Here is a 21,050-nt window from a genome sequence, read left to right as displayed (position 1 = left end):
ATAAAATCATTGATAATGGCTAGACAACTTTACAAGAATAAACAACAATCTATAATACCAAATCTCTGATGATTACATACTTCCTTTGAAATTTAATAGTTGCTATAGTTTTTATAGTAATTACTATTCATCAATTGGTCTTGTTCGGCATATATTTTCCTATGTATAATGTAAAACATAGCCAAGTAGGATCTTATTTGATTCGTCTTGATGCATATTTTCATAGTATTAATTTTTTAGAATTTTTTTATCATTTTAAATTAAAGATACTCCTTCAAATTCACTACTAATGTTCTATTTGCTTTACGTACTTTATCCAATGTACTTATTCAATCCATAATATCTCTAATTGTACGTAATTAAAAATTATAGAAAGTTGATATAAATAATCTTTACATTAAGATGAATCAAACAAGATCCCACTTAACTATGTTTTAACTTATAGATTAGTAATAAAATACAAATTAAGTGTAAGTGATGAATAATGTCCAAAAAATAAATGGAACATTAGTAGTGAATTAGAGGGAATATCAAAGATGAAATTGTGCATTAGATAGCGTGAAAAACAGAAATATAACTATTAATAACCGAAGTACTAGCAGGCAAATGTAACGATGGTGTAATGTGATATAAATGGTAACCGTGACTATGGTGCAATCAGCAATGTGATACTAATAGTGATCATGACGATAGTGCAATGTGATGCTAACAGCGATCATGAAATGTGATACTAACGGAGTAACGGTGATCACAGTGTGAAGCTAAAAGCGATCGTGACGATGGTGCAATGTAGTATTCACGGTGCAATGCAATAATGATGGTGATCATGTCGATGGCGCAATGTTTTACTAAAGACCCAAAAGATGTAAACATGAGCATGATCCAATCACAAATACCAAAATTTAAAACGAACTTGTATACACCCACATCTTGAGTGCAAAACATGTTAGAATTAAGCTACCAGTTGAGGGACTCTTTCACCACACTCTCTTTTAGGGTATAAATTGCCACCTTCCTTCCCTCGCCAGACCCTGATCATAGTTTTTCATGGGTGAGAATACTCTGAGTATGATAATAAAAAAATCATCATTAATTATTTTACGCTTTTTTATTGCATTTCAATTCTTCACTTAGAATCACTTATTGGTTCAATAACAAGTGATATGAAAAACACAAAAAGTAGAATCTTGATATTTCCTCTTACTAGGATCCAAAAATATCGATCACTAGCTGAGTTCTTAAAATAAACACGGAAAAAAATATTGCAATCATGGGGCAAACAACAAAACGATATTTTCTGAAACTAAGCTCATAAAGATTTCCTGTATTGCCTAGATCCATTGGAGTATAGCACTATGACAAGTAAAGTTTGTATCATTTAGTTGAAGATGAAGAAAGACGTGCATTTCTTGCTTTGTCGGCCTTTTCCAAATAATCTTGATGAGAATGTTGCTTTGAACCTTCAAAAGAGAAAGGTACAGGTCTTAAACATAAACATAAAACATAATACATAATACATAAAAAAGCATAAAACATAAAAAAATAAAAAAAAAAATTTAAAAAAAAAAAAAAAAACATTGGACATTGGACATTCTACATTCGACATTACACATTACATATTAGCATTAGCATTAACAATAACAATAACAATAACAATAATATTTAACAAGGAAAAATTAAATTAAAAAACTTACGAAACAGGCCACTTTTAAATAATCTATTGTTTGTTTAACTCACAAGAAATTCACTTTTGTCTATCATCTACTCATAAATAACCTTACACTATGTTTGGATAACAATTTTGAAGAGAAAAGAAAGGTAGAGAAGGGGAAGGAAGGGAAGGGAAAGAAAGGGAAAAGAAATAGCTCTTGTTTGTATAGGGGAAATAGAAGGGAAAGGAAGGGATATGGGACTTTTCCCTTTAAATCTTTCCAACTTTAGAGAGATTCGAACCTTAACAAAAAGTATCCATCAAATCCTTCTGATTCCCTCCCCTACAAATCCCATCCTTTCCATTTTACTATCCAAATAAGAAATTCTTCCTCCCTCCAAATCCCTCCCCTTCCTTTCCCTTCATTTCCTTTCATCCAAACACGCCCTAAAAGTGTAAAATTTCTAAAATCCTAACAATCCAAGCACCTCATTGGCTTAATGTCCACTGACTCATAGTATGCATTGATGTTGTCTTGGCTTCATATGTTCACATTAGAGCAAGTGCAAGAAAAAGGATTCTAGGGAAAGTCAGAGAGGTAGAGACAACTCAAATTTAGATTTACTCAACCTTCCATCGTGCATGCCTATATACAGACTTTAGAATCTCAAAACTACAGCCTTTTGATTTAAAGAAAGCTACTTAGTTGAATAAAGATCAAGACATGTGAATTCTTCCTAATGACAAATCCAACTCTATCAACGTACACCGTTCCAGATTCCAGAAACACAAACATACTACATAAATGATAAAACTACTCCGCAGATCCTAATTTCGGACAACCTTTAACAGCTTTGCATGAGAGTATCTAGATATCTTTCAAGCTAAAGTTTCAAACAGCATATTCAAGAAACCAATGCCCAAATTACAAGATCAATCCACCAATTGGCATTCCATGATATATCTGAAAGCTATGCGGCAAAATAAGAGTGTCACTGATGCAATACTGATAAATATAGAAATCGAAGAATTAACTAAAGAATACCAAGGTATACTGGTATCCAAGTACCTTTTTGTTGGCTTCATACTATCATTTTCAGGACTAGCTACCTACAACATCTCATGATACAAGGAAATAGAAGTGGACAAGAGAAAGTTGCAACTTGCAAGCATGCCAAGCTGCCACTCCTTAAAGTACTAGTGCACTGTTCCCTTTATCCTATTTAATCTAACTTCTACTGATTTTCCCAAATCAAATCTACTCTTTTTGATCATGTCCTTTAAACTTTGTTTTTTGTTATTACCTAATTTCACATAGTTAACTAATAAAATTGCTTTTCATTGATTAATAAAATGACGAGTTAACAGTTATATCTGAAACCATGGTTTAGTTAATAGCATATATGTCTGAATTCTGAAACTGTATAGTGCCAAATGACAATCATAAATCTCATGCTCAAAGAAAAATCGTATTTCAAACTAGAGCCACGAGTCAGATTTTAACTTCCAGACAAGTTTTAAAAGTATCAATCAAAACTCTTATCTCTCACAAATGAATGGAAGTGTTATAGCTTAATGAGTAAGACGTCACAAGAAAATATAAATGTTTTGTTTTCATTTCAATTCCACCGTGATGCCATTGTCAAGTTCAAATATGTAATCATCTATATTTCTATAGCATCAAAGTAGTAAACATCGAAGTTACTTATAAGTATCCCTACACGATTCAAGTCTCTCAATAAAGAATGACTCCGAACATTTTAAAAATAAAATATATAAAATCATTACCTGGTTTAGATACAAGCCATGACATATATGGACATTTTCTTGACACCAACAGCATTGCACTTTTTTCACATTACAAATGAAAGAAAAAGGAGACAATTTTAGATGGGTGAAATATCCTTTGTTTGGATAACAACTAGGGAGAAGATGTTTGGAGGAATTTTAATGGGTAATCATCGGTCTATGGTTTATATTAGAAGTCGAAAAGAGTCCAAGACTCAATGTTGTTTGCTTATATCTTGACAAAGCTCCATCCCTTACAAGTTATGCATCTTCTTTTTTCAATATTATAAAAATCAAGTGATACATTATCTAGAAGAACATAAATGTTGCTCATGTTCAAGTAATAAAGAGGTGAGAAAAGCTCATGATCTTCGTTCCAACTCTAGAAAGATTCTGTTTCTTAGAAATAAATGGCCGATTGATTTTTTTATCTAATCTCATCCCTTCCTTTCCATATCAACTCAATTTCTATCTACATGAAGAATGAACATTTTGCTTCCCCTTTCATCAATACTTTTTATCCCATCTTCCTTTTTAACCTTACATCAATTTCTATCTAAACGAAGAATTGAAATAACATACCTCACATGTTCATTCTCAAAGGAGTCAAGAAGTAAGGTTATTTGGTTTCGGAATATATCCTATAGTAAAATGAATCTTTGGATCATATGCTATAAGCTAAAGCTTGTGCAGTCAAAAGGTCAATAAAAAAATAACCTCTTTGTTATTACACGAGTAAGATTGCATACATCTAACCCACTAATCCCAGATAGGAGATACCGACGCGCTTAGTAATATTGGAGTAATGGTATGTTGTACATCATTGTAGTACAGCTAGGCCCACCCTTGTGTCTAGCATCCAAGCTAACATCTTGCACATGTCTTCAATTTGCAAACTTGCAACCTTGATTTCCTAATTTACGGTATCTAAACCCTAAATGCAGCTGAGGAGATCAACTCCAGCAAACAAATTAAACCCTAATTAGAAAAACCTCATTCATTCTTATCCAATCAGCTATACAACAACAATATGACATCAATCACCAACATAAAATGAATCCAACAACTCTACAATGGCGGAATTGCCAATATGCTAATGAAGATAAACCCACATTAAAAACAACAAATTAATCGGAAATTTCCAAAACCATATCACCACAATGAAGTACACAAAGCTCATAACAACATTCAAATAACATTTCGTAGATAATAGTTTGAATAAATGATAAAAGGAAACCAGGTAGAAGAGAGAAAAACCTCGAGTCATGAAGTACCAAGGGACGGCGAAAACAGCAGTGATAACGACAAGGCCACCGAAAACATGCTTCTTATCCCCGCTGTAGAGAAAATGCTCTAGTTTTGCTTTGAATCCTGCACCGCCATTGCCATTTCCAGTGCTTTGACTTGCCATTGGAAATGTAATGCAAGTTGAGACCCTTTTACGTTTCGCTGGAGAAATATTGAAATAGTTATAGAAGTAATCAGGAGCTTTGTTTGGATGATAGAAGTAAAATGCTTTGTTCCTATAAATTTTATATATTATTTGTATTTAAAAAGAAAAAAAATGTAAATGATAAATTAATTTTTGTTGGATCCGTTTATTTACATATTATTTATTATTTATTATTTATTATTTATTATTTATTATTAAATAAATGTACCTATTAGTTATGTTTGTCGATAATAAGCTAGCATATTGTTTATAATCATCTTCAAAGTTTCTTTGTAACTCAAACAATTCGGAATAAATAATTATTAAGTTTGTTTTCAACAATTATACCAAATAGGTGGATTTATTTGAAAATAAATAATTATTGAATTTATTTTTAGCAAATAGAGTAAAAATTGGTTTATTTTGACAATTTTCGCTTTAAAAGGTTTTAGTTTCTATAATTTATTAATATGTTTTATTAAAAATATAAACTAAATATATTTTATATCTTATATTTTAAAGGTTTTTTTTGATACAAAATATAAGCCTCGCTAAAAGTAGCCTAGTGTCCCAATTCTCTACTTATAAGCTCAGATGCACTCTGAAGGTTGATCCTCTAATATAATATAGAGCTAAGTATCTGAATCTCATCGCTAATCATATCATCAAACAACATGACAACAATCAGGTAGCATAAGTATGCGTTAGCATACCTCTCAATATTCACCTTAACTACACCTTCGCGGAAAAAGTAAATCAATCTTAAGGATTATTCGCTAATAGTAACAGCAAGTAAAAACTTACCTCATCAAACGATTATGAAGCTAAGTCAAAAACATAATTCAACAATCCATTAAAAAGTTGACTTTTTAACTCACGTTAATGATTATTTAATGTTAGTAACAGCGAGTAGAAACTTACCACAAGCTCAGATAAAAAACAGTTTGTTTTAGAAATTATAGTCTCCTTTCCTTCTGTTGGTTTTCACCCAAATCAAATCTGTCTAAAATGACAAGGCACGAGAGAAGTGCGAGAGAAAAACAATCTTCTTCCTCCCGGAGAAGAGAACGGCGGCGCTCCGATGACGACTCTGACTCCGTCGACTCACCGTCCGAGGCTGATTATGACTCAGCCTCTTCTTCTGACCGTCGCAGTCGCCCCCATCGCAGAAGCAGCAGCCGCCGCCGTCGAGAACGCTCTCGAGAATCTTCCGAAGATTCCGATGACAGAAGAAAACGCAAGAGGAAAGTGTCAGAGGAAGAGATAAAGGAATATCTCGCAAAAAAAGCGCAGAAAAAAGCGATGCGAGTTGCGAAGAAGCTCAAAACTCAGACTGTGTCGGGCTACTCGAATGATTCCAACCCGTTCGGTGATTCGAACCTCAATGAGAAATTTGTATGGAGGAAGAAGATTGAGAAAGATGTTACTCGTGGAGTACCGTTAGACGAATTTACGGTAAAAGCTGAGAAGAAGCGGCAGAAAGAGCGAATGGCGGAGATTGAGAAAGTGAAGAAGAGGAGAGAAGAGAGAGCATTGGAAAAGGCTCAAAGAGAAGAGGAGATGATGATGTTGCAGAGAGAAAGAGCTAGGGCTGAAGCTGATGATTTTGAGAAGAAAGAGGAAGAGTTTCATTTTGATCAGAGTAAAGTTAGGTCTAAAATTAGGTTGCGGGAAGGGAGAACGAAACCGATTGATATCCTTACTAAGTATCTTGATGAATCGGATGAATTCGATGTTGAATTGGATGAACCCTACATGGTTTTCAAGGTAAGAACATTGCAATCAAATTCAATTTTTTGGTTATTGTTTAGTGAATTGTGTTAATTTGATGTTTGTTAGAATTGTTAATGTAAATGTGTCTGTTGATGATTTGAATGCAGGGTTTAACTGCGAAAGAAATTGAGGAGCTTCATGATGATATAAAATTGCATCTTGGATTAGATAGGGAAACTCCAACTCATGTGGAGTATTGGGAGGTATTGATCTGTTCTATGTCTGAAAATTGTTTACAAGTTTCTCTTGCTGTAAGCACACTATTGCTCCTGTGGTATCACTAAGAACGCAATTTCTAATAGATATGTTTTATAGTATATATGAGCTGCATTATTGCGTAAAAGGCTGCTGAAAATCTAAATATTTGATGATTCTGTTCAAAAAACTACTTACAGAACCGTCAACTTCGTAACAAAAAAATATCTTCCATAGAGCTATCAGTATCTTAGGAAATTACAAATTCCAATTAAAAAGAGAGGGTAAGAAATCTAAACTTCCAAAAAGTCTTCCAAAATGTTGGGGTATGCAAGAAACTGTTCCTAAAACTGAATTTTTGAGAGTTTTATCCTCTAGTTAGGGGAACTTCACTTTCCTCTGTAGAGAATTGTCTGCTGACCCCTCTTATTTTATATGTTAGGAAGTGGGCAATATTCTAGAGTATATGTTTTATGCAAAAGCATGGATGAAATATCAACAATGTCCATTTTATGTGTCGTCATTATTTCTACCAATTTACTGTGACCATGATCTCTCTCTCTAGCTCATCTGTCATATCTCAGGCACTCATTGCTCTCTCATCCAAATGGTCAGTAATTACGTAGAGAAGTAATTCATCTATCATTAGACAGTGGTTCTAACTTATTTGCCATAGCTTTGATTTGGGATTTGAATTAGACTACTGAATGTTCAAAGTTCAGGTTGCTTTGGTTTGTAAAGCTAAGTCTCATTAAGACTGATGATTATATAAGATTGGTGTAGTTATTTGTCATTCCCTTGTGGTAATAGTTGTAATTGTTATGGAGAAAAAGGATGGGGAAAACGGGGTGGGGGAATCAGAAGTGGCTAAAGAGGACGAGCTTTGGAGGGGCTTTTTTGATGAAGGGAAGTAACATAAGAGTAGAAGTATTGGTGGAGTGATGGTTTAGCTGCAACGATCCAGGAGCATAGTTGACGCATGGGAAGAATGGTAGTAAAGATATGATTGAAGTTAAAAGTTATGTTGGAGTGCTGTAGGTGATGAAGATAATGATGGTTTGCTGATTTTTGTTTTTGCGAAGGAGTCAAGGGGCGGATGAGGAATGACAATTTGACTAGTGATCACAAAAATTAAGGGGGTAGTAAGAGATAGAATTGGAATTTTGAGAGGATAAAGGCCGATGTGATGTCCAAAATTGTATAGGAAATAGTGGGCCTAAAGAGCACAGAGGAAGGGGAGTGTCTTTAAGTTCGCTGGAAAGAACTTTGGGATATTTTATAAAGAATGGCAGGAAAATTAAGGGGTAGCTAAGGAAGGGTTACCGGGGTTAGTGATTCTCATGACTCGTTGACTGCTGCTCTTGAAAAGGAGGGGATAGTAAGAGAAATCAGGGCCCAAAGTGCAAATAGAAAGGGGTATTATCTTGACCTCCTACTAAGTTATCAGGTAGATGTTTGAGGTTTCTTTTAAAGAATGAGAGACAAATCTTTTGAGGGTGTATGAAAATTTTATTTACAGTATGTCTTCAGCTTGCCAGCATTTCGGGGCAAGCAAACTGATCTCTTGCAGGGTTTATTTTCTGTAAGAAACAGACTTCTGTTTACACAATTTGATCAGAGGGGTAGCTATTAAAATTTCCTCTAGTATCAAGTGCTATGCTAAATATGAGTACATTGTGGCATTTCAAATGTCTAAATAAGCGGAGAAATGGGCACAGGTGATTTTTGCAAGTTGTGGTGTTGGCATGTGGTAGTTATGTTAATAGTTGTGATGGCAATTGTCCAATTTGCTACCTTAATGGTTTTAATTTTTGAATAGACTTTACTGTTGATGAATGTTGCTGGATTGTTGCAGGTTTTGTGGAACGACCTAGTTGATCTCTTTTACTGAACGTTAGGAAATACATTAGTAGATACAACGAAAATTGAGGGGTCTCTGGAAGTTGACCCCTTAAAATCATATACCCGATTTGTTGGTGTATTCCTCTAAAAAGTGCCTGCGCGTATGTTTTTGAAGTTTAGTCCCTCTTCCAAAGTTCTTGATTTCGAGTTGCATACTCTGTGCCATAACTGGCTGAAGCTAATATTGTGAACCCTGAATGAATTTGAACTACTTACTCCCTCTGTCCCCAATAGATCCCCACACTTTCATTTTTAGTTTGTCCTTTTTACTTTACTACAATTTGCTTTTATGGAAATGTCCCCACCATTTCCTTTTATGCTCATCCACACATTTCAACTCTCTTTTAATTATCCACACAATTCAAATGGTCCCGTCATTTCTTTATCTTTGTGCAAAATCCCATTGGTGCGATATCTTAGGGTAGCCCATATTGCAATTCTTCACTCGCTGCTTTCTTATTCTGGCTGGAATATTGCATTGTGCTCCTGTCACCTTTGTTCAACCCTTTCAATGCGTTGAGCACAAGGGTTAAATACTTCTCTAGTTGTTTTGGACTTATATTTAAAGTATTCTTCATGAATCAAGATCATAGTTTAATTATGTAGATGTTTGGATTGTTGAAACACACTTAATTAATGCATTTATTTGACAGGCTTTGATGGTGGTTTGTGAGTGGGAGCTTGGTGAAGCTAGGAGAAAGGATGCAATTGATCGAGCTAGAGTGCGTGGGGAGCAACCTCCAGCTGAGTTACTTGCTGAAGAAAGAGGTCTGCATTCGAGTATTGAAACAGATGTCAGAAACTTCTTGGAAGGCCAGAGTTACAAAGAGTTGGTGGCACTACAAACACAAATTGAATCAGACATGCGTTCTGGAAAAGCAAAAGTGGTTGAATTTTGGGAAGTAGTAATTAAAAGGCTTCACATTTATAAGGCAAAGGTGTGTATCTGTACATCCAAACTAAGTGCCAATTGTATATGCTTTGAGTTTAGTTTGAGATTTGTGAAAAGTTTGTTGATAGGAAAACAATTGCAATTATTAATCTGCAGGCTTGTCTTAAGGAAATCCATGCCAAGATGCTGAGGAGACATTTGTTTCGCCTTGAGCAGCCCCTTCAAGATAAACACTTGGAATTTGAGGAGGAAAAGATTGAAGAGGAAGAAATTGAGGAAGAACTCAAAGGTATGAATTCACTGTCCAGTATACTTTTGTTTTCGAGATAGACTACTTTGTGTTGGTATAGTTTACTGAACCATGTAATGTGTGTAGATGTTCGGGCATTCTCTCCAGAACCCATCACACACGAGGAAGCTGAGGAGTCAGGAGCGGAGGATGGTTCCTTTTCCCCACAGCTCTTACATGGTGAAGACAATGAAGAAGCAATTGATCCTGATGAGGATAGGGTTATATTGGTTAGTGGACTGATCTTATGTTGTTTCTTTACTAATTAAATCATGTTTATGCCATCTTACATACTTAAAATTGTATTTCTGCATTAACAGGAGAAAAAACGATTGGCTTTTGAGGAGGAGAAGCAAAAGCGGCTCAAAGAGGCAATGGCTTCAAAACCTCGTCCTCAGCCAGACGATGACTTTGAGTTCAGGGCAAAGAAAGTCATGGGAGCTATGGAGGATGGTGATGCGGTATTTGGCTCCGGTGCTGAAGTTAATATGGATTCACAGGTAATTACATTGGCTGATTTGGTATTGTTTTGTATTATAAGGTTATATGTTATTAAAGTAATCTGGGTGTTACAGGTGTACTGGTGGCATGATAAATATCGCCCTAGAAAGCCAAAGTACTTTAACCGTGTTCATACTGGTTATGAGTGGAACAAGTATAACCAAACACACTATGACCATGATAATCCTCCTCCCAAGATTGTTCAGGGCTACAAGTTCAATATTTTCTACCCCGACCTCGTCGATAAAACTAAGGCACCCACGTACTTCATTGAGAAAGATGGAGACAGTTCTGAGACCTGTATCATTCGGTTCCACGCAGGCCCTCCATATGAAGACATAGTATGTATCCACCTACAATTGCTTGCTTTCTTTTTCTCATGTTTGGTGGAGAAACCATGGCGAAATATCTACTTATAGCTTTAAAAATTGATCAATTTGTGCTACTTGTCGGCTCATACTCAAATCTCTCTTGCAGGCCTTCAGGATTGTGAATAAGGAGTGGGAGTATTCCCATAAGAAAGGTTACAAGTGCACTTTTGAAAGAGGCATACTGCATGTATATTTCAACTTCAAGCGATATCGTTATCGGAGGTGATATTATCTTTGCTTTTCATGCGAAAGTTCACAGCACGATCTACCTGAGTTTTGTTCCGAAATGGTTAAAAAACACCATTGCTGGAAGAACTGTACATAGAATTTCAACAATTTGTTTAGAATTTTGATTCAACATACTTTGCATTGTTTTTCCCTTTCCATGCCTTTGCTAGTTCGATATCTTAGATAATCTAGCAAGTACTTTCTCCGGTAACTCTTACATGCTCAAATGCTATTTGTATTATTCATAAGTTAGATTTGAACTTGAAGCATTTCAACTGTTGATTATTTTTGATATGAAATTTGTGCTTATTGAGAATATGTATCTAAGTGAGATACAGAGTTATGGAACGTACAATTTTAGGTTGTATTTTCAGTCATCGAAATACTATAAGTTTACAGGAAACGGAATATATTGACGAGAATTACAATCACAAGAAAGAATATTGCGCACATTTCCAGTTCTCCCAACTCAGCAGCTAAGAATCTGCACATAAAATTGAAGCTTTTCATCCTTCTACAATCTTTACTGGAGTCCTGCAGTTGCGTAATGATATACAAATTATGGACCAGACAATATGTTGAGAATAAAGACGAGTTTATGACCAGAAAAAAGCGTACCCGAAAGGACTTTGCTTGATGGACAATAGCTCCACATCCAACTGCACATTATAGCATAAAGCATATCATCTCTACTTGCGATACAGGGAAATAAATTTGGCATTACAAAATGAGAAGTGCAAATTCGAGAAGTCAAGTGTGTTACCTCGATTGTTGCATTCGGCGGGATTTCTTGAACGCCCTTACTTCCATATGCTAATTCAGGCGGGACTATCAGTAATCGCTGCAATTTCAAGTAATGAGCTCCACAATCAGCAAAGAAGACACAGATGCTAAAGAAATTTGGCACAAAGGAAATGGCTGTTATACAAATAAATCAGCATAATCCTTTAAGAATAACATTTCTAGCAATATATTGAGAGTGTTTGGCGAAATAGTTTATTGAGAAATTTTAAATTATTTTGATACAAATAGTAGGTTGGATGGTCAAACCATCCAATGCTAATGTCGGGTAAATTAGCTGGTTAAAATAACTTATTATTATGAATAAATTGTTTTGAACAAGTTATTCATAGCAGCGAGTTTAAAATCTTGGTCTAATCAACCATTGTAATCAGCTATCAGCCATTTGTCATACACCCCATAACTTTTTCAAATCTAGAAAGTATATTAGGCTCCATTGCTTAAAATTGAGCATGGTAGTAATAATTTGTTTTCAATAAATGATCACAATTTACAATATTCTAGCCTCCTTATCGCATGCATCGAGAGCGGATAAGGAAATTACAATTACCTGGCCACCTACTCTCATGCCTTCAACACCAAGATCTAGCCCTTTTAAAACTGTCCCTCGTTCCGACTGGCCAACATCAAAGCCATATGGCTGCAAGCATGATAAAGGTTTACATCAACCATAGAAGCAAAAAAGATGCAAAAATACAAAAATTCAAACAAATCTTAAGGAAAAAATTTCTTGGTATAAGTAGAAATCAATGTAAATTCATGCATAGGGAAAAAAAACCATGTGACGTGCACCGTCTCCCGGTGAGACGACCACAAAACAAGAAGTTTCATAAGCAGAAAGAATTGAATTTCCAGTATAGATGGCAACGGAACACAATTCAGAAGCATATCAGGGAAAACATAAGAGTTCGTTAAAACAAAAACGAAAAAAGAAGAAACTTTAATCTTACTAAGTCTAAACCACAAGATCCAAAACATGGAAAGTGTGAAGGAGATGATCGAACAAAAAAAAAGTTCAACTCAGTCCTGCATGACTATCGACTTACATCTAGAGAAGTAATAATGCAATCTTCTCGCAACATTAATAAGACTTATCTTAACTGTTATAGTTTCTTATTGTTTCATTCTAGTTCTTAATCTAAAGATTTTGAAAATTTAACTTCTTTTAACTTTTTTTTAGTCACAAAACTAAGAAAACGAACTTGCAGGAAAAATACCACCTTTTACTTTTTAGGCACAAGAGCAAAGTATTGTGGTCATGCGGTCATGATCTAATATAGGGAAACACATGACATTAAGATAGCTCAATATCATCATCCTTAGAAAAACCAACCTTAAACAAGGACTTCATTACAATTTTCTAGATGATCTTGGTACAAAGGAATCAGATGATGATAGAATCAAGACCCCAAATGCTTAAAAAGGCAACGTAAAAGGGAAGTCACCGATTAAGAAAGACGAGTGTAAGAGTCAGAGTCATCAACCCATTATCCCGCGCAAGTCGGGGTCGGGGGGAAGAGGGTAGCGGGCAGATCATACCCATGCCCCCTCCAAGGAGAGGACAAGGAGAACGATTATGAAAGACCACTCAGCCTATAAAAACTATAAACAAAGATCATGCAGATCAAGAGGCCAGCATGTCAGCTATCCATTGCTTTGTTTTAAGTTTTACATAAAAATAGTGAAAACTTACATGGAAGAGCAGTGAAAAAACTTACCGTTCCACCACCGACTCCCAACCCTTGCCTACTAGTCATAAAAGTGATATTCTTCCATTTTGCAACATAATGCACCTACAAGTATTTTCACACGATCAAATTAGACACACTGAAGCTGCAAATAGACAAAATACATCTCTTTCCGTGAAGGACATTTTTGTAAATGAAAAATGTCCAAAAGGAAATTTATTTTCTATGCTTGAAGAAGTTTATTAGGTGCATTGCATGTATAGTTAACTGAGAATAAATGTAGTCAGTTACAGCCGTACTGCTACACGAGATCCCTTTACAGCTTGTGGCCCGCCTCCAACCTTCAAGTCATAATACCTACAGAATGTTATCATGAAAAATCAAGTGAAACAGAAATAAAATAAAATTTTAAAAAAATAAATAGTTATGCCCTAAATACTTCATTAAATGAAGTATATAGAAAGTAATACAACAAACAACTTAATATGAGTCAAGATGGTAATTTTACGCTGAAAGCCGATGGGGGTCTTTGGCAAACGGTCTTTTAGCTAGTCAAGCAACCAAAAAAAGTGTTTAGTAAATGTCTTTTTAAGTCAGCTGAAAAGAAGGCTTTTAAGTCAAAACCAAAAGTTATTATAAATAGCTTTCTCATTGGCTTTTGGTTTTTTAACCTACTTTATTTCTAACCAACCAACATTTAACAACTAATTTTTACCAAAATCTCCATAACAACAGTTAAGTTGGTATAATAACTAGCAAACCAACTAATACTTCCAGTTGATCATACCAGCTAACAATCATTTAGAACTTGTATCAACTTAGACTTTCTAAAAAGAAAGATGAAAAAAATTACTTTTTGTGCATCTTGCATATATTCTTAGACAATTTAAAGCACACTACATAACTTATAAGTTATGCCACATGACAAAAAGGGAAATTATTATCAACAATTTAAGTTTTAAAATATGAATCAGAAAGTATCTATATTGTAACTAAGTGGGAGCTAATGCAAAAAATATACAAGTAATAATAAAAAGAATATAGGTTGGTTCACCAACTTTAGACCATTGGGAAGTGTTTTAAATTCAGTCTCAGGTATCTTTGCTCCTCTAAGCTGTAAAACAGGTCGAAAAAAGGTCGTTAAATCCATAGCAACTATACCAAAGGTTTTCATTAGAATCAATAACATTTGCACTTATACAGAAACCTTACAGCTCTTCTGCTTGTGCTGACAGCACCAGCTAGATCAGGGATACACAGCCCAGCAGCTGTATCATAGAAAATTCAGTCGATGGTGTAAATATAACAATGATCACAGATATGTAGTACACAAGCATCATCCGGATATATACCAAGGATTCAGGAAACATCCGAAAATACACATGGAAGATATACATGACCCAAATAGATATTAGATACTCTTGTCCTCTGACAGTCAGTAAGATGTGAGATGTTAAAGGAAGTAGTATAGTGAAGCAACAATTCTGAAACAACTCAACGAGTAACACTCCAACAATTGTCTCCAGGTTGTGTTTCCATGGATAACAGTTGACGACGCGCATATTAGCTAGAGAATTACTGAATCTATGTATTTCGGGGCAAGCTGGGGCGAAGCCAGAAAATAAAAATCAAGGGGGGCGGGAAAATATGAAGCAATACTAGCAAAATATACTTGAAAAACTTGCATGGGGAAAACTAAAAAACGAAAAATAAATTCGAAAGTAGGCCGCGGAGGTCGAGCCCCTACCGGCCCCCCATGTGGCTTCGCCACTGGAGGCAAGGCTATTGAGAGACTACGACATGTCATTCCCCCTTTCCATAGTGCAGATATGCGCATAAAAGTAAATTCCTAGTTTAATACTGAGTTTATGATTATATTCATGATTGAATGCTGGGCCACTAAAATATCGAGTTTCTAGTTTACCTTATGATGTCTTCCACACAAAACCACATTATATGATACTCTATCACAACACCATAACTTTCTATTCCTCCAAATTTAACTCCCAAAATTTATGTCAAAAATCACCTTTGGGCATTTCATAGAATCATCAACAAAGGAGAGTACATTAGCTTCAGTTTTGAATCTTGGTTGTGACTTGTGAGACTTATGACTAAGGTGATAGAAAATTTGGCGTAATGTTGCAAAAGCCTACATGGAATAGCCAAACCATTCTTAATCATTCAAAACATTCTTGATGTAATGTTCTTTCTTCATGAATCGCCAAATGTCCCACATATTTTTCCCTGATTGTGAGATGTAATAAATTCTACATGGTGCAAGTGAGCAACCATTACAGGAAAAATCTAAACTTATGATGTCATTGGTAAAAGCATATTTTCTATGACAATATTGGTGTATCATCTAAAGAGACTTTGGGAGATGCAATAGTCTCTACAAAAGACATTTATATTTGTTCAATATTACAAGTTTACAACTATCACTAAACTATCTTTCATGATTATTGGAGGCATCTTTTTTTGCAAGAAACGAACCAATACATATAGGCTGATATTTAAAACTTTCACACAAGTGACTCGGATGATAACTATGAAATCTTGATTCCTATACTTGACATACATGATACAACCAAGTTTCCGTCATGAAAACAATGTGCTTTAGCGTATTTGAAAACATCCAGATAATACTTCACATTCTCCTTCAAAGGATTATTGGGGCAAACCTCATGACCAAGTCCAACCCACTCAATTAACTTCCTCGTATAAGATTACACTGAAATACTCCAAGGCACTTCTTCAACGGTAATCGGTACTAAATAGTGGGAATGGTAATAGAAAGTTAGTGTAATTTTGGTGGGCATATCCCTTAAAAAATTTAATGGTAATGCTTATTCTCCTTCAATAATCTCATTTCCTTCACAAAATTCATTCCAACGCATTACCATTTGAGCATGTGGTATTAGATGGTAATGGAAAATTGTGAAAAAAAAACTTTTTAATGATCAAACTTTCATTACCATGGGAATGACATGATATATATAATGAAAATTTGCAATACAAATCATTCTCATTACCATCAATTAGTACCGTTAACCTGGGCGTAAATAGTTTGCACATTGCCTTACATATACATACTATCTCAAACCTAATGTAAGTGACAATCTTTTAGGGGAAAATTGAGCAATGGACTTCACAATTATTCGGGTTTGTTTTGCAGGACTTACTACAGTTCAGTTAGACCCTAAATCATGGGTTATAAACACAAGTGCAACAGCTATAATCTACAATTCCAACTCCAGGTTTCATCAAGGTTTTGTTGATCAAGAAAAGTTCAATTCAGGCATTCAGCAACAATTAGGTTTTGCAAAGCCCTTGAGGATTTCATTACTACTTTCAGAAAATTAGCATTTACCAATCTTCAAATACACTCCAAAAAGCAAGAACAATATGTCATTAAATTCACAACATAAAAATTTGGCAAACTGAAACCACACATTCAAATCACAAATTAAAACAAAAAAGAAAACATTCATTCCATTGAATTCCATTACCCAATGCCATCAACACACCCACATGGAGTTTAGTGGGTTGAATATATGCGACCTTACCCTTGTTAGGGAATGGTTAACACCAAAATTTGACATACAAAAACCCTAAAAAAATTGGGGTTATCAAGGAGAAAATTCGAACCTGCCATAACAAAACAAGTCATCAATGCCCTTCTACCTTCATTAGCCAAAGATAAAGTTACAGCTTTATCAGAATCATTTCCATTTGATGATGAAGAACAACTACAATGTAATACCGATAAGTTTCTGCTACTGGGTATTGTACCTGCATTAAACAATATAATCAATCAGTGAATAAGAACTATAAAACACTGAAAATCAGAAAAGGGAATAAAGAATTAAGGAGAGTACGTGAAGGGGAAAATAGATTGGTGGATTTGTAGAAGAGTTGAGTATGATGATGAGAGAAAAGGGCAAGTTCCATGGATTGATTTCCCAATTTGGGGATTTGGTGGAAGATGGGAATTTTTGCAAAGGTGTGATTGTGAAGTCTCAAAACTCCAATTTCGTCCACTGAGAAGAGAAATGTTATGAGCTCCTTAACTACCACAGTCCACAAGTAAACGGCTAAAACCAAACATGACAATTTTTTTTGATGGGAACATATGTGAATTTTAATTCCTGTATTTTGTCGATCATATCACGGTGATTAATCTCAAATAAATTCATAAACTAAAATTTTTTATTATTCAATTATTAATTTAAATATGAGGTATGTCTCACGGTGAGACCGTCTCATACAAGAATTTGTGTATTTTCTTTATATTATTGGTCGAGAGAAAGAAAGAAAGAGGTAAGTGAGAATCAAATTTAAGATTTTATTTGAAATAAGTGATATTTATTTCAACCGAAACAAAATTTGATTCTTAAATTTTGGTGAGATTGAATCAACTGAAATGGTGAAATTGGGATGTTAAAAATGAAGAGAAAAATGTGTTGTTTGGATAATATTAAAAGAGAATTTAAATATGCGATTGAAATAAAAAATAGATGATGGGATTTATTTTTAAATAAAAATAATGCATAATGTGTGGAATAATTAAAAATAAAAATTAATGGAAATTGAATTAGATAAGGAGAATAGGAGTAGTATAATTAAATTCCAATTCTTATAAAAGCGACTACTCTCCATGTTACTTTATAATGCAATACGAGTTGATAAATATACCACATGTTTGTGTTGGGATAGTGTTAATTTGGTTGTGTCGAGTTCAGATAGGTCAAAATGTTAAATAGATTAGGACGGGTCAATATTCATTTAAAATTAATCTAATTCTACTCCGTGTCGCATACTACCTAATTAAAATAAAAAGAGAAGGAAAAAGATTAAGTTTATTTTGATTTATGTTTTCTTAATTTAATGTGAAAAATGCTCTAATAATCGAGATTATTCAGAGTATTTGAATATAGTGTAATTTCCATAATTAAGTTTATTTTGATTTATGTTTACTTAATTTTAAATTGATTAAAATAACTAAACTTATTTTTTAAAAAAAGGAATCTCATGTCAAAATTTCTTATTAAAAAATAATCTTAAAACAGTTGATTAAAGTCAACATTGTGTCAAATTGTGCATGTGAACATTGAAGTCACTTTATTCCATAAATATTTTAACATTATCAAAAAAAGATTTGCCTAATAAAAGTTAATTTTTTGGGTGCCAAGCTTTTTATTTTTTTAATCTTTTTTAGAAAGAGTGGTCAAAAGGCAATTAAGCTACTAAAAATCCATGTAAAGAAACGAAAACCCTAGGAAATACACCAAGTAAAAGCAAAGAATTCTATATCAACAACTAATCTCTTCCATTTCTATAAATATTACTCTTGATCATTATCATCATTCATAAACTTAAGCCAATAAACACATACAATATACCCAAATTTCCGTAGTTCTGGTCTTCTTGTGTCCGATAACACAAAATATTAATTTATTTTAGTTTAAATTACTTTAAATTTAAACATACAGAGCATCAAAACTTATTACGGATTATTGCTCGACAAATGTCAAACTCGGAGTCAAGAGTGATGAATTCTTCTTTATTAGTTAAAGCTGGTATTCCTGCTGCAATTTCTATTGCAGCATACATTTGTTCAAAAATTGTCTCGAAACGTCTAGAAACTTCAAATCCATCTTCATCCATCATTGATCTTGCAGAACAAGAATGTTATAATACATACAATGTTAATAATTCAACTTCTTTTGATGATTATCAACATGAAGGTCATAATTGTAGAGGTAATAACTTGGAAGTGAAGTTACTAGAACTTGAAATTCTAGTGGAACATCTTCAAAGAAAAGAAAGGGATTTGAAGGCAAGGTTTCTTGAGTACCAAGTAATGAAGCAAAGAGAATTTATGTTGATGGAAATGAGGAATAAGTTAATTTTAGAAAAAACTCGAGCGGAATTTTTAATTCAAGAAATTTATTTAGTACAAAATGAGAGTCAGAGAATGGGAAGTTTTATTTTGGAGTATATCAAAGTTATTCAAAAACTCGAAGATTCAAAAAAGGAAAATGGATTGCTTGAAAGGAAAGCAAGGAAGTTATGCAAAAGAGGAAGGCAAAGGCTAAAGATTATAAGGGAAATGAAGTTGAGGATTGAAGCTAAAGATGAAAAGATATTAAGCAATGAAGAAGAACTTCAAAGGAAAGATGAACTTATTCAAGAATTGGAAGATGAAATTAGTCAAATGAAAGAGGTTATTGATCATTTGCAAAGAGAAAAATTAGAGATTTCTAACATTGACATTCATGAAAAACCATATTCCTTAAACCATAAGGTATGCTCTTACTTTTTAATTATAATTTTCATAATTTATAGGGTTGTTTGGTACGGGAACATAAAATGTAATGGAAAGAGAAATGATAAAGAAGAGTAAGGGTAAAGGTTGGTGTTATAGTTAATGTTATTTGATATAACAATATAAGGGAAACACTTAAGACAACAACTAACTAAAGAAAGAGAATTTATTACTTGACAAATAAGTGGTAACAAAATAAGGGTATCTATTACCTTCAAGACAAGGATTGTATTAGCTTAATATTGTGCCAAACAAAAAATGTGAAGTAATGATAATTGAATGTCTTACTTGATATTAAAAAGTTCATACCAAACACCCCTTAGTATTAATTCATTTAAAGTTGGAGTATAATTTATTTTATCAAGCATTGAGAGAATCAGATCTTGTTTTAATTGAAGAGTTTGTATCATTTTCTAGGAAAAATCTTAAGTTTGATTCTCTTTTAGCCCTTTTTTCTTTTAGCCTATCTTGTCAACTTATCTTGGGACTTCAATCATCAACTTAAACTTTTAATTTAGCCGAATAATTTCTTAACACGATATAAATTAACTTTTCTTACCTAGTATAAATTAAACTTGACATTTGATTCGTATATATTCTAATTTCTCAATTAACTTTGCCTTTGAATAACTATATAGATGCAGGAAGAGACACAAGGAGTGACTAAAGAGGAGCATGAGAAGGTTCTAAAAGAACTAGAAAAACTCCAGAAAGATCTAGAAACCAAAGAAAATGAAGTAACATACTTAAAATGGAGTAATGCATGTTTAAGGCATGAATTATTAAGGTTCCATCAACAAAACAAAGAAGAAAACGATGAACATATTGAATCTGCTGCGTGTGATTGTAACACAACAGGAACAAGTTCATCAGATCATCAACAATTCTCTGTTTGTTTGTGCACTAACAATAATATTCAACATCCATCAAGGAGAAGAAGGTTTATTCAAAAAGTTAAAAAATGGGTTGAAGGAGGAAAAATGGATGATATTAAAGATAAAGAAACTCATCTAGAAGCAGATATTTTATTTGTTCATCCTAGGAACTCTTATTCTAGTGTTTAATCTTTTATTAATTATACAATATCTAATTATTTGTTATGTATTGTCTTAAACTTATATGTTAATTGAATAAGTTATTTTACCAAATATTATTTTAATAAGCTTTTTTGTCAGCTAATTAGGTATTTGACTCATTCAACTAGCTAA

At 33.8% G+C, this 21,050-nt stretch overlaps 4 protein-coding genes across 4 annotated transcripts; 2 read left to right on the top strand and 2 right to left on the bottom strand.

Annotated features, from left to right (window-relative positions):
* Positions 1 to 1,069: 1,069 nt before the first annotated feature.
* On the bottom strand, positions 1,070 to 4,946 carry LOC130827566 (uncharacterized). Its single transcript, XM_057693324.1, has 2 exons — positions 4,697 to 4,946; positions 1,070 to 1,460 (listed from the first exon to the last, which is right to left on the bottom strand). Exons 1-2 carry the CDS (start codon positions 4,848 to 4,850, stop codon positions 1,375 to 1,377), a joined length of 240 nt encoding a protein of 79 aa, XP_057549307.1. The 5' UTR covers positions 4,851 to 4,946; the 3' UTR covers positions 1,070 to 1,374.
* Positions 4,947 to 5,837: 891 nt separating this feature from the next.
* On the top strand, positions 5,838 to 11,342 carry LOC130827563 (splicing factor Cactin). The gene is made up of 8 exons (XM_057693318.1): positions 5,838 to 6,638; positions 6,752 to 6,847; positions 9,395 to 9,679; positions 9,790 to 9,922; positions 10,010 to 10,152; positions 10,243 to 10,422; positions 10,498 to 10,764; positions 10,901 to 11,342. The coding sequence occupies exons 1-8, from the start codon at positions 5,880 to 5,882 to the stop codon at positions 11,018 to 11,020; spliced, it is 1,983 nt and encodes a 660-aa protein (XP_057549301.1). The 5' UTR covers positions 5,838 to 5,879; the 3' UTR covers positions 11,021 to 11,342.
* On the bottom strand, positions 11,277 to 17,588 carry LOC130827565 (peptidyl-prolyl cis-trans isomerase FKBP16-4, chloroplastic-like). The gene is made up of 10 exons (XM_057693323.1): positions 17,393 to 17,588; positions 17,163 to 17,306; positions 14,724 to 14,779; positions 14,570 to 14,625; positions 13,811 to 13,868; positions 13,542 to 13,616; positions 12,374 to 12,463; positions 11,786 to 11,863; positions 11,641 to 11,681; positions 11,277 to 11,556 (listed from the first exon to the last, which is right to left on the bottom strand). Exons 1-10 carry the CDS (start codon positions 17,463 to 17,465, stop codon positions 11,529 to 11,531), a joined length of 699 nt encoding a protein of 232 aa, XP_057549306.1. The 5' UTR covers positions 17,466 to 17,588; the 3' UTR covers positions 11,277 to 11,528.
* A 1,272-nt stretch (positions 17,589 to 18,860) lies between these two features.
* LOC130827155 (protein CHUP1, chloroplastic) lies at positions 18,861 to 21,026 on the top strand. Its single transcript, XM_057692801.1, has 2 exons — positions 18,861 to 19,821; positions 20,481 to 21,026. Exons 1-2 carry the CDS (start codon positions 19,042 to 19,044, stop codon positions 20,904 to 20,906), a joined length of 1,206 nt encoding a protein of 401 aa, XP_057548784.1. The 5' UTR covers positions 18,861 to 19,041; the 3' UTR covers positions 20,907 to 21,026.
* The last annotated feature ends 24 nt before the right edge of the window (positions 21,027 to 21,050 follow it).

The sequence above is a fragment of the Amaranthus tricolor genome, chromosome 11 (assembly GCF_026212465.1).
Source record: "Amaranthus tricolor cultivar Red isolate AtriRed21 chromosome 11, ASM2621246v1, whole genome shotgun sequence".
In the NCBI taxonomy this organism is placed as follows: domain Eukaryota; kingdom Viridiplantae; phylum Streptophyta; class Magnoliopsida; order Caryophyllales; family Amaranthaceae; genus Amaranthus; species Amaranthus tricolor.
This window is presented reverse-complemented; position numbering and strand designations above follow the sequence as displayed.